Raw genomic sequence first — 12,724 nt, forward strand, 5'->3', positions numbered from 1 at the left:
CTCATTTCATCCACTGTGACTCTGCCTTTCAGGGAGCTTGTATTCTACAAGACAGCTGAGCTTGTAAATGATGCAAAATTACACATTTACTTCTAAAATCGATCAGATATTTCCCAGTTACTTTTTAAGGCCCCAGTGCATTTCACATTAACTGAAGAGAGACACAGAACAAATAATCAGGTAACCTTTTTCAAAATGTGATAATCTAGTGACAGTGTGTTACGCAGGTCTTGGGTTTTGTGTGTATGAGAAAATTAAAAGTCCAAAGCACATACTCTACCTTGTTTCAGATTTAAAGTATATAAAACAGTCCATTTTCCTGAACCTTTCCCTCCACTGGGCTCCCTAAAGCTACTTATTGCCTCACTTATCAGACATCCTTCCACATTTTTTTCTTTCTCATTACAGAGAGCACCATTAACACCATGCAGTCAATGCATGTGGGTGAATTCAATCAGAGGCTGCTAGAAGCCAGCACTCAATTTAAAAAGAAGCAAGGAAAAGGTACAATTGACATTTGGTGGCTGTTCGATGATGGAGGTAAGGAATTTGAGTAAGAATCACAGAGAGAGATGTCTATCTGTTACCAAATATAAAAATAGACTCGGGAAGCTGCATAAAACTGGTTTTTATTAAGCTTACATAATCAATTTTATGTCAGACTCAAATGTTTTAAAATTAACTTACATTCAACACTGCTGAAAGACAGAATTTTTACCATACAATGCAATGCACTAATTTGATATTCCTCCAATTCTCTATTTTCTTCCAGGACTAACAATCCTAATTCCTTACATTCTAACTCTCAGGAAGAAGTGGAAGAATTGTAAATTAAGGATCTTCACTGGAGGAAAAGTCAATAGGATTGAAGAAGAAAAACTAGTGTAAATATAACTTTATTTGTCTCACTTGTTTAAAGAGTTTGAATTAATGCTGAACATAATGCATATACAGCAGGAAAGTGGGAATTTTTCAGCACAACTGGTTTGTTGTACTGTGGGCAGCATGAAAAAAAAAAGTACTTGATTGAAAGGTGTTAAGCTTATGGCATAGCCCTTAAGGCTCTGCAAATGGTGATTACCAAAGGAAACTCACATCCAGCACTTTTTTCCCATTAATAGCTCATATTCCTGTCTCTGAGAAGAGCAGTCTGCACTCTGTAATGAGAATATAATTACTTTTATGGGATTTACATGAGATTGTCCAGGTAACAGGAAGTGAAATTGCACATGAAGCTCTCACATGCAAATAGCATAGACAGCTCACATAAATGTGATTAACTGTGGTAAAATATGAAGAAGTTAAAGAGCAAGTTAATCAACTTTAAGGCCAAGTTGATTTTACTCAGTGTTTTAAAGAAAGTCTAAATTTCATAATCATCATTTGCCTTTGAGCAAATGAAAATTACTAATACAAACTTATTTTTATTGCCACTGCATGTAAGATCTTTCCTTCCAAGCACTTTACACATTACAGGCACAGCCATTTCACCACCAGTGGAAGCAGCTCAATTTGAGATGAAAGTCAGTGACTGCTTAACAAAGAGCACAAGCACCATGTTAGAGTTTAAAACATCATCTCCAGCCAAAACTCCAGAGGCAAACAAGTGAGAGGGGTGCAAGGAGAGGAGTTAGAATCACCAGCTTTACTAGGATTACAACACAGTACCCTGCAAAGACAACTGCCACAGGATGTTCCCTTAAATCAAAAGGAAACTCATAAAGCAAACCTTACTCCACTGTGGTTCCACCAGTTTTAAACAGCCCCCTAAAGTTAATGTACTTCTGCAGAAGAGATTCACAAGTGTTTGTACAAACTATCCTTATAACTGGGTAAAAAAAAAGCACTGGTGCCACTCAAGGACTTGCTGGGAAGTGTTCTCTGCTCCCTGTCCAGAGTCTGCCCAGTCTTGGCTGTCCAGGACTGTAAAGAAGCTCCTGAACCTAGACCCTCTAGTCACCTGATTTTGCTGGAAGTACGAAGTTTTCACATCAAATTGTGATTTGTCAAAATATGACAGATTCCACAGGGGCAGTTGTGACACCTGCATACACAGCTTGTCCCACAATGGCCAGAGTAAACAGCATAATCAAGACAGCTGACAGAGACTCAGTGTGTCCCCAAGAAACCAGTATGTGTCTGTATTGCTGCCTAAACACCAGCATTCCTCAAAACATTACCTACCTGCCACATGCAAAAGCTTTCAAGAGACAAATCTGGGCTGGGTGATTCCTCCATTCCCTAGGCAGATCTAATACAAAGTCATCCGAGCACAATTTCAGTCATGTATTTTGAATTCAGAAGTCAAATTTAACTGGTCTTTTACTAGCAAGTAATTCCCCAAATATTAAAACCTTTCCACAGAAGTTTAGATTGTACTCTTTATCATGTTCAAAGCAGGGACTGCCACAAGGGACATCAAGATTTATACAAGCAGTATGTTCTTTTTATATAAATAGGTTAAAAAGAAAGAGTAAACTCTCAGGTCATAAACAAATAGTTATTTCTACCGCGGTGTGCTCCTAGGAAGTCTCTGACCTTTTCAAAACCCAAAGCTCACATACCAAAAATAGAAACAAAAAAGAAGGTGGGAGAAGGAGGTGTGGGGAAGAACCACAAGATCCCAACCATGGTTCAAACAAAGGCAAAATGGACCTAATTAAACCTGTCTATCCTCAGCACAAACACACAAAAAACTATCAACTATTCCTTCTACCACCTAGAGCAGAAAAACAAAGTTATTTTCTTTTATGAACATGTGAAAAGACAACATGTGAGTAGATCAGTATAAATTCATAAATGAAAAAGATGAAGAAGATTCTTTTAGTATTGGACATCAACCATATGGACCAAATTTTCACCAACACATTTACATATTGTAAAACTGCATCCATAGCATTCCGCCAGTAACAGAAGCCTTCTGTAAGTATTGGAGAATTCTGATGTACTGAATATTGAATATTCTTCCTTTATAATTCACTAAGTTTGGGGATACTTAAAGTACCATTGTTTCCTCAAAATGTAAGCACCTGCCCTCTGTCTGCTATTAATTTCTTTTTATTTTGTATTTTTCATCAATCATCAGTTAAATGAATTATGCTACAGTAATCACATTATTCTAGTTCTGTAACTGGAAATTGAAACACTAAAGCATTTAAAGTAATTTGTCATATAGTTAAAGATAAGATATAAAATGCAGCTGTCTAGCTCATTTACAAGTGTTCTTTGATATAAGACACTCAGAAGTACAGTGATAAAACATTCTCTCTTTTGTTTTCAGGATGGCTTCACTCCTAAGCAAATTCAGAATAAAATTTGCTGATATAAATATCATTTGTGATATCAATATAAAGCCCAACAAAGAGAGGTAAGAAGCATTAACAAAATCTACTATTTAGAAGCCAGCCTTTATGTAGAGTTTATTTTTTTATGCTGAACATTTAAAAACAAACAAACACAAAATGCACACCACATCACAGAAAACAACACTGTCACTTCATACAGAAGAAACTCCCTGAGGTCTCTGTGGGATAGTAGATTAGTTAGATAGTACATAGTTTCAGCAATGGACTAGCAATGAAGTACAGAAGGACAGTAAGGTTCTCCAGATGCAAATATTCAGAAGCTCAAGAAACAGCTTGAAATTTAGAGAGAAAACCTGAACACAATTCTGGGTCCACATATAGCAAAAAAGCCGACAGTGTTTTCTTCAGCCCCTTGTGACAGGCAGTTTGTTACACCCATTTATCCACTGCATTAAAACCATCAGTAAAACAATATCAGTGAGGTGATTGGTCCAGCTAGTGCTGAAACAATAATAAAACGTTCAGTTTCCATGAGGAGACCCATATTCTTTGTTAAAATTAGTAACCAATGTACTGCAGTTTGGAGTTACTGTAAAACTCATTTCAGTATTTTTGCTAGAACCAGGACAATGCAGAAAATTCTCTGCTAAATGCAGTGTTTAATTATCCTCAAATAACCCAAACATACAGAAGTGGTACAGATATAACTTGGGGCAGAATGTAGCAAAGAACAGTTTAACGATTTTGCATGTTTTTCAGCTATAATTATTATCAGTGAGCCCTGTCATACACAGTGACTGTGAAATAAGTTAGTGAGTTCATACCCTGCAGCAGGGCCTCCTTTGTAATTCATGTTTCAGCTGGAAATTCTTTGAAGAGATGATTGAACCATATCGCCTCCATGAAAGCTGCAAAGATATAACAACTGCTGAGAAATTAAAGCGAGAGACTCCATGGAAAATTACAGATGCAGAGCTGGAAGCATTCAAGGAGAAGGTAAAGCCTCGCCTACCTTTTTACATCTGTACCTTTTCTTACCCTCCAGATGACTGAAGCGATTAGCAAGAAAAAGTGAAATACCAGATACGGCATTAGAAACACGACATGTACAAACCTGTATTTGATATTTACAGATTGGATTTATATTGTAAACACTGCAGAGGTGTGTTATGATTGCATTATTGAGCTCTCTCAGACCTTGGCATGTTTACGCAGTATTTTCCAGGCTGATGAGAAGCTCTGCCCACATCAAAGCCAGCCAGATGAAAACCACCTCTGAACCAGAAGCCACACAGCTACTGCACTGAGCCTGAGCTAATTGGGTCTGCTGAGGTTTATTAAATGGCTCCACTGTTTTGGAGCTTGAATCTCTTACAGGGTGGAGTTCCAAACACTCACCAGCAATTTAGAACTGAATCCAGACACTTCAGCTAAGGGTAGAAATTTCTCCAAAAGCAGGGTTGAGCATGAATTCTTACCTCAATGGCAGAGTGAAGACTAAACCAGCCTACCATGCAGAAGCTCTCCAACAGCTCAGAGGAACTTCAAGGCTGATGCTTTTTGATCCACTGGGTGAATTACAGCCCAGTCTGGTCTTTAAATTTATTGGAAAAATACCTTTTTACCAATGAACCACCAGCCTTCATCAGGCCAGTGACAAAAGGATGCACACTCTTTCACCCTTAAGAGATAAGTTCTCCTGTAACTCACAGAGGATTAATCTAGCAATTTTAGTTATGGTTCCTGTGGAATTAACTTGAGTACATTGGGAGTTCAGTTATCTCCACGTTATGGTGCTGGTAACTTCCTCGACAGAGCAAGGATTGCAACTCCGAGCTCAGGGCTGCCAGAAGTCACAGCCTGACATATTAACATAAGCAGAAATCAATGATGAATTAAGATAACACACTATACTACTGACTGCAGCAGCTGGAAGCAGACTGACTGCTCACTGTATTACTCTCTTCATGGAGCTGATAAACAGCATAAGGTTATAGCAGTCAGCTATGGGCAGAAAACCTTAGAATTATTCTCACCTTAAATTATCAAAAATTGAGAGTCAGAGCCCTTAAAACACCTCAGTATAAAAGACCACAGAAATATAATCCCAAATGCTTGCATGCATAACCAATGAGGATACAATAGAAAAAAATATGTGATTAAGCTTGGTCTTGTCTAGGTCACTAACTAAGGAACCAGAAAAATTCCTCAAAAGTTGAAAAGAGTCAGCAATATGAAAGTGCCAAATTAGTCTGTAAAACAAGAATAGCAACAAAAAGTTTAGCTTACACATCTGGAAAGACTTGCCCCTTATCTTCAGAAGTAGGGCTGTTCTGGGAATTTTACAGAGGACATTAGAACACATTTACAATTCAACAGAGAAAAACCTTGGCAGCACAGATAAAGGGTGATGATATAGGATGATTCTCATGAGGTAACAGCTGGCTAAATTATGAGTGTTCTTACCTATATAACATGAACAAGAACACTGAAATTTCTGTAGAGAAGGAAAATTTAAGGTCTGAATGGAGAAAAACATACTTTTTACTTCCTCCAGGGAAAGAGAAAATAATTTACAAAATCAGTTAAGATACATCTATTTTACACAAACCTGCCCTGGTTTCTTGTTCCCTGTGACTTGTTAAGTTATAAAAATTTTGAGGGCTTGAGCTCGACCATAAAGTAAGTTCAGTACAAAAATAATCCCTACCCCCAGGAAAACTTACACAGGGCTAAACCATTAGAGTGGCCCTAATGTAACTATACTAATAAAGAAGTGTGGCTTAGCTTCATATTTTGTAATTGCTGAGACTCTGGAACCCAGAGCAGACGTGGCTCCCAGGGCTGTCAAAGCAACGGCAGAAAATCTTGCAGGCAAGGGAGTGTAGAATTCCATAAGACACCAGAACTGAGGATCACTGACCGCTTTTCTTTTCCCTGTTGTGTTTTAATCAGAGTTTCCGCCAAGTTCGTCTGAATGAACTCTTACAAGAGCATTCGAGAGCAGCCAACCTCATTGTCCTGTGAGTTGTGAGATTTTTGATTCTAAGAATAATGTGTAATGGGATTCTGATCTCGAGCTACAGAAACCCTTGTGTTAATTCACTGAGCACAAAGGTAATCTTTTACATACCTTCTGGAGGACTTGCAACTGGACTGATGGTTCTCTGGGACTGCACTGAATATGAATCTTTCCTGGTGATGAAGTAATTGTATAAAGGAAAAGAGGCCATCAATATAATTACCAAAAAAAGATACCTTTCCAGAATTGATTTTTATTTACAGACATATTTTTTATATACAGCTTTAATAAATTAGCTTGCATTTGTGATGCACAGATAGACCCCTGCAGTTCTGTCCATTCAGTCTCAAAAAAAGGGGTAGTCATGTAATGCTTACCATAAATTGACTCATATTTTAAAACTGCCTTCTCACAGTAACTGCAGATCAGAAAATAGGCTGATGGACTGCAAAACTGTGCACGTGTTTCATTTTTATCCTTTTTAAAAAATCATACTATGTGTGAGTTTTATGACTCCAAAAATATTCTTTACCAGTTTAAGGCTACAATCACAAGTAGTACATGTCCGGTACAATCAGGTGAGCAAGGGCTGGCAAATTAAGGCTTTATGATATTGAAACAATCTTGTAGTCTAATTATATCAGAGTTATATATGAACATACATGTGCATGTACAGTGATGTTTTCTGCTTAGTATTTAATGAGAAGCCTGGGCTACCCCTGCCTTCATATTGATAATTTTATTTTTTCCTCTGCCCAAACAGGAGCCTCCCTGTGGCAAGAAAAGGAGCAGTGTCTGATTACCTGTACATGGCTTGGCTAGAAATTCTCTCCAAGAACCTTCCTCCAGTCTTAATGGTCAGAGGCAACCACAAAAATGTATTGACTTTCTATTCTTAGAAAAACATCAGTGGCTGGAATATGCCTTGCTTGATTCCAATAGCTATGTTTTTAATGGCAATGGTTCATCAAAGACACACTCATTTAATACAAATCTAAAAAAAGATTTTCAAAAATCCAAAGCGACACATCAAAGAATTAGATAAGAAATGTAAATGGTCCCTGCTGGTGTTCCACTCCAGTACAGGCAAAAGAAGGAAAATCTACCTATATATCATATGAGACAGCAAATATTTTGTGCACACAAAGAAGAAATTCTTCTGATTTTATAAGGTATTGAAAAGGTTTTTGATATTTATCCTAGAAAGCAAAAATTAACTGTGATAAGACAGAAATCATTAAATCTCTAACTAATTATTTCAAATTGCACTATCATAGTTGCTAATGGGCACACAGTAGGATTAAAATTAAATGCACCAACTTTTGAGACAAAAACCTGTATGGCATCCATCAGGTGTAAGTCATGAACTGATAGAATGCAAATAGAATACATGCAATACTTTTTGATTGTAATATTGACAAATTAAGACCTATGCCTACAGCAGATGCTTTTACCTAAAATGTTCTGCTAATTTAAATTAATTCAAACACTTCTAATTTGGTGACAAACAAAACAAAAAATTAGATGTATAAGCATATGGACTATTGCAAGACTTTATAATGCATTTTCAAGCTCTGACATACACTGGAATGTGTGATTGAAATAATTAAATATGGTAAGGAAATTTCACCAAAAAAATTAGTAAAATGCTAAATATTCCGACCATTTTTGCTATGAATATTAGCGTTAATACAATCTTACATTATACATTGGGATAATATGTACCGTGATTTATGTGATTAGAAAACAACAAAAACTCATTAGCTGAGTTGAATGCCTTTGATTTATATAAAAATTTCTCTCTTTTTTGACTTTCTAAATACTATTAATTATACACTAACTTAAAATAAAGGCAATTCATTAAGTTGTGTAATTTTTCTATTTTCTCCTCTGCAATGTTATGATACTTTATAATTTCAGCTGTCAAGAAAAACAGCTTCCCTTTTATATGGGTAAAGCTATATCCTATGTGTAAGCATTATTTAAATTAAACACCATTGAGGAACATGGCTAATTTATTTTCTGTAGCCCTGCAACTCCTTTGCAGAGATCAACCAATATCTAAACCTCACAAAAGCCAGGGAACCCTAAATTTCATTAAATGTATATTTTAAATCAGGCCTCAGCCTCCATCTTCCTTGAATTATTAGAATTTAACTTGTAGTGGATTTAGCATTCCATCTCCAAAAATGACAAATATTTAATATTCATATTTTTTCTGTTCTCAACAGCAGCAATTCAGCAGAACACAGTAATGTAGCCCAGTAATCCATGCTTTATTTCTCCATCTATTAAAGGCAGGATATTAAATATTGATATTTTCTCATAATATTCTTCCTTTGCTTCTTACACATTTACAACCAGGCTGAAGGATGATTTTACAATCTAACTGCATTACACAGAAGTTTCCTCCATATAGCAGATTTCCTGCACAACTCTGAGCAAAGCAAAGCTCACATTCTGCACCTGCAAAACAAGATTATTCCCATCCTTCACAGCGATGTCAGCAGTGATACCGGAGCTTGTTAGGTGTTGCCAGGTCCTTGCAGTTCCTTGCAGAATTGTAATGGTCACCATCCCCTCCACCTCACCTCACCCAGGTACACTCCGAATGGCACCCGGCCAAAGCCAAGCCTTTAGGGAGGCTCCACTTAGGCTTTGTGTGTTTCTTATCACAGTCCACACAAGGGCCCGGACCTACACTTACACACCTCTATTAAACCCTTTCATTATGTACATGACTGGGGATTGTTTCCTAAATATCCCCAAGTACTGTCATTCTCAATCTATAGGGAACATTGACCCAAACTGTTTGGGGGGACCTAAGTGGATCCAAAAAGAGAATGAGCACAAAATGAACCAGCAATGGCACTTTCAATACTATTCACACTTCTCTTCACACACACACTGCTGTGGACATTGCAAAAATAAATCCCAAGAGATACCTGTCTAAATAAATAGTCATCAAAAACTAAGTACTAACATACACATTTCTATAAAATTTCTTCTTTGCACTACAGTGATTAATTAGAAGATGTACCCACACAGCAGTGTAATAGGATAAACTCAGGATGCAACAGCACTTAACTACCTGAAGGTGCTATTTCCACAAATTCACAAGTAATTTAAACAAAATATTTTCCTAGCAGCTTCTACTTTCTGTTCCTCACCATGATTTCTGAATGTGTGTAGACCCATTCGGAGAGTATACTAATTATGGACCATCTTAAATTGCAACTTAGATTGCAAAATTTTGTTAGTCTACCTGTCTAATTTCGAACTCTGTAAGAGACACTTCTTCATATAAGTGATGCACAAAAGAAACTGCTGAATTTTAATCAACAAGTTAGTAACTAAACTCTAATTACATGTTTGACAGCTCTAGGAAAAAATACAGCTCTAATGCTGTCTAGCACATTTTTAGCTTGTATCACACTACCAATTCCACAAGTTTATATAATTTAGGCTGGATTTGGTGAGCCACGATAAAAGCAAGCATAGGTAAAGTGCCCAGGGACATTTAAGTGTGAAAATACCATTGCAATAAGCAAGGACAAAGAATATTTTGAATTTTGTTCAAAAGCCTAGGCACCCTACACAGCTAAGCTTGTGCCTAAGGGCCTGTTAAAATGATCCACTATTGTTCCTCTATCAGTGAATCTTACCTTTCCCTCCCAACGTTAGTGGAGCTCCAACAGGTATCACAGAAGGCATTTCAACCACTTGCAAGTTGTCCATCTTGATCCCATACTGTTAAAGCACAGTCCAGATTATGCTGTCCAGAACAGCATTCTTCCAATGTGCCTTTCACTAGATTTTTCAGTCCCCAACAGAGATTCTTTTTGAGGGGATTGTTTCTTTATTTTTAAATCAGCTACTCAACTGTGCAAGTAGTAAAGCTACCTAACCAAAAAGGCACTGCATTGTGAGGATAAACAACTGCAACTGCACTGCAAAAGGCACGTTGTTATCCTACTTCACACTCAAAGGAGTTTCCACTCAATCTTCATCACCACAAAGTGCAAAGCTCCAACCACCAGAATAGGAAATTTCATCATTCTTAAACCTCTGCCATTTTCATAACCTCTTTGAAAAGTCCTAGCAAAAGTTTTCCTGACTAAGCAATACTAATCCTCAGAAAACTAGACACTTCTCATTTTTTCTCTCTTCCTCTCTAATTCCATGAGGGATTTCAAGATCTTTTCAGCAAAAGCGGTTTCAGCAACTAATCAGTAGTTTTCTAGCAAGAGTCAACAGGTAACAGGAATCAGCACTTCAGCTGTGCATATGGGGCAAACAGCTGCAAGTGCTCTTAGCTACTACTGACTCATTTCACTTCCCTTGGCTGCTTGTCACCCCTCCTCAAGCAGAGGTCCCTGACCTATCAGCAAAGCTGGGGGAGCAGAATGTCAGTAACCCTCAGTATTTTCAGCTTGAATTTCAGGGGTCTCCCAAAAACGTCTTCCTCTGATGGTTTGCCTGTCATTGGACTTCAGGGAAGTGAGTGTGGATCGTTCCAAGATCCTGCTCTGTCTCCCTTGTTACTTTTCTAACTCCTAGCAGCAGAGCAGAAACCTTCAGTGCTCTTTGCTAAATGAGTGACTCATCCCTCAGATGAGGAAAGTCAAGGTTTTGTAAATGTTGTGCTTCAGCAGAGATCAGGCCACAGTTTAAACATCTCTTCATGCTGGTACCTAGGGCACAGCCCCTTGGCAGGTGTTCAGGCTATCAGGACCGTGTGGCCAGCATTGCTGAGGGAACACCTCACACTGGCCTTGACTCCGCAAGGAAAACTGGAAACAAAAACATACAGCAAGTTGCAGCTCACGTTCTCCACGAACAAGTGCAATAACCCACAGTCATGCCCCTTTGCTGGAATTTCATCAGAGGAAATTAAGTTTCAAACAAAATCAAACACACTAAGATTGTCTGGAGCGGAGTAAAAAAGCAATGGCAATATTCCACAAACCCCATGCTGTACGGCAAATGTGCAATCAAAAACAGTTTCATTATAAACAGACAACATCATAAGAGCCTTTTTAAATTACAATCCTTAATCACTGTGAAAGAGACAGCTGTGCAAAGTAAGAATGGGGTGGGAAGTCACTCTTTTAAAGCCACGGTTGTCTTCTAATAAAAATCCTCGTTTTAACACCTAAACTTCAGTGGGGAGAATTTTGTGGCTATTACTCTGAAAGAGGCTCTGTTGTTTTCTGTGTACAACAAAGCAGCCTCCACTCCTGCTCTCAGTCCAGGTAAAAAGACAGATGATTTCAGTTTCTCTCAGTATTGCTTTTCAAAGCCAAAGGAGGAAATGCCCAATGGAGAGCAGCACTAATCAGCAATGAGGAATGCAGGAAGGTTTACTATCTACAGATCGAGCAACACCTTCCCAGAACCAAGATAAACTTGGTTTTAGTCTTCCAGCATAAGGTTGGAGGGGTTCCCCTTGTCAAGATCTGAGAGAAAAACAAGTGCCACTCAGCTGAGTCCTTTCTCCTTGATAATATTTTTGGATGAGTCCTCCTTCTCTATTATTCATGGATTTCCAGGCTACCTCAAGCACAGTTTAGAACAGAGCCGGCCTCACCAAGCCTGGCCATTTATAAAATTGGTCCTTTTCTACACTATAATGAAGGATGCAGTCGTAAACTCTATCAAGTCCTGCTTGTATAAATAAACATTTACAATTAGATATTAGTTTGATACAACTTCAAGTCCTATAAACTTCAGTTTTTGGATAGCTTACATCAGAAGCCGTAAAATATCTTAGGTAGTTTTTTCTCATGGGTCTGTGTTACATACGTATTCTTTTTCAAATAGTGCATATTATTTAGACTGAAAATAGTGAACAGGAATAAAAGAAAAGCCCAAATTGGGACATTCTTAAAAATACCTTTCACAACTGAACTGCAATGTGTAGTAAAGGTTTCACTGCCATCTGGCTGCATTTAGAAAGCATAACATAGCAAAGAGACGATCACATACACTTAAGAATTTAAAACAAAAATCACAAAACTAGTTGACAAAATCTAGTCCAGCAAGAAGAATCCAAAAATCTGTACCTATTTTGCAGAGAGTCAAATACTTCCATTAGCCTCACGAGGGATAGTTTTGAAACCATGAATCCAATGTTTAGTCTTTTCAGCTCACAGCAGAGAGCCATGGGGCCATTCAGAAAATTCCCTATCCCTAGGGATATAGGTATGTCTCGTAGAATACACCTATATATCCCATATATCAATAGATATGTAGATAGAAAGGCCTAGATATAGGAAAAATAGGGGAGGGACTACATTATTAATGGAATGGCAAGAATGCTAAGAGTTTTAAAGACAATGAAATCATAAGTCTTCTGTGCCAAGACAGAACAGGAACAGGCTGAGCATTGACAGGT

The 12,724-nt window shown here is 37.8% G+C and overlaps 1 protein-coding gene across 4 annotated transcripts in view; it reads left to right on the plus strand.

Annotated features, from left to right (window-relative positions):
• SLC12A1 (solute carrier family 12 member 1) overlaps nt 1–8,420 on the plus strand; it is a 45,201-nt gene extending 36,781 nt beyond the window's left edge. Inside the window, exons 22-27 of one of the 4 annotated variants that reach the window (XM_040076893.1) lie at nt 409–540; nt 773–884; nt 3,281–3,367; nt 4,166–4,301; nt 6,261–6,328; nt 7,091–8,414. In XM_040076893.1, coding sequence (XP_039932827.1) covers nt 409–540; nt 773–884; nt 3,281–3,367; nt 4,166–4,301; nt 6,261–6,328; nt 7,091–7,226 — 671 coding nt within the window. In that variant the 3' untranslated portion in view covers nt 7,227–8,414. Of the gene's footprint in view, nt 1–408; nt 541–772; nt 885–3,280; nt 3,368–4,165; nt 4,302–6,260; nt 6,329–7,090 lie in introns of all 4 variants that reach the window. The other 3 variants (XM_040076895.1, XM_040076896.2, XM_040076894.1) reach the window with 3 other exon arrangements.
• Nucleotides 8,421–12,724: the final 4,304 nt, after the last annotated feature.

The sequence above is a fragment of the Hirundo rustica genome, chromosome 13 (genome assembly GCF_015227805.2).
Source record: "Hirundo rustica isolate bHirRus1 chromosome 13, bHirRus1.pri.v3, whole genome shotgun sequence".
Lineage (NCBI taxonomy): Eukaryota > Metazoa > Chordata > Aves > Passeriformes > Hirundinidae > Hirundo > Hirundo rustica.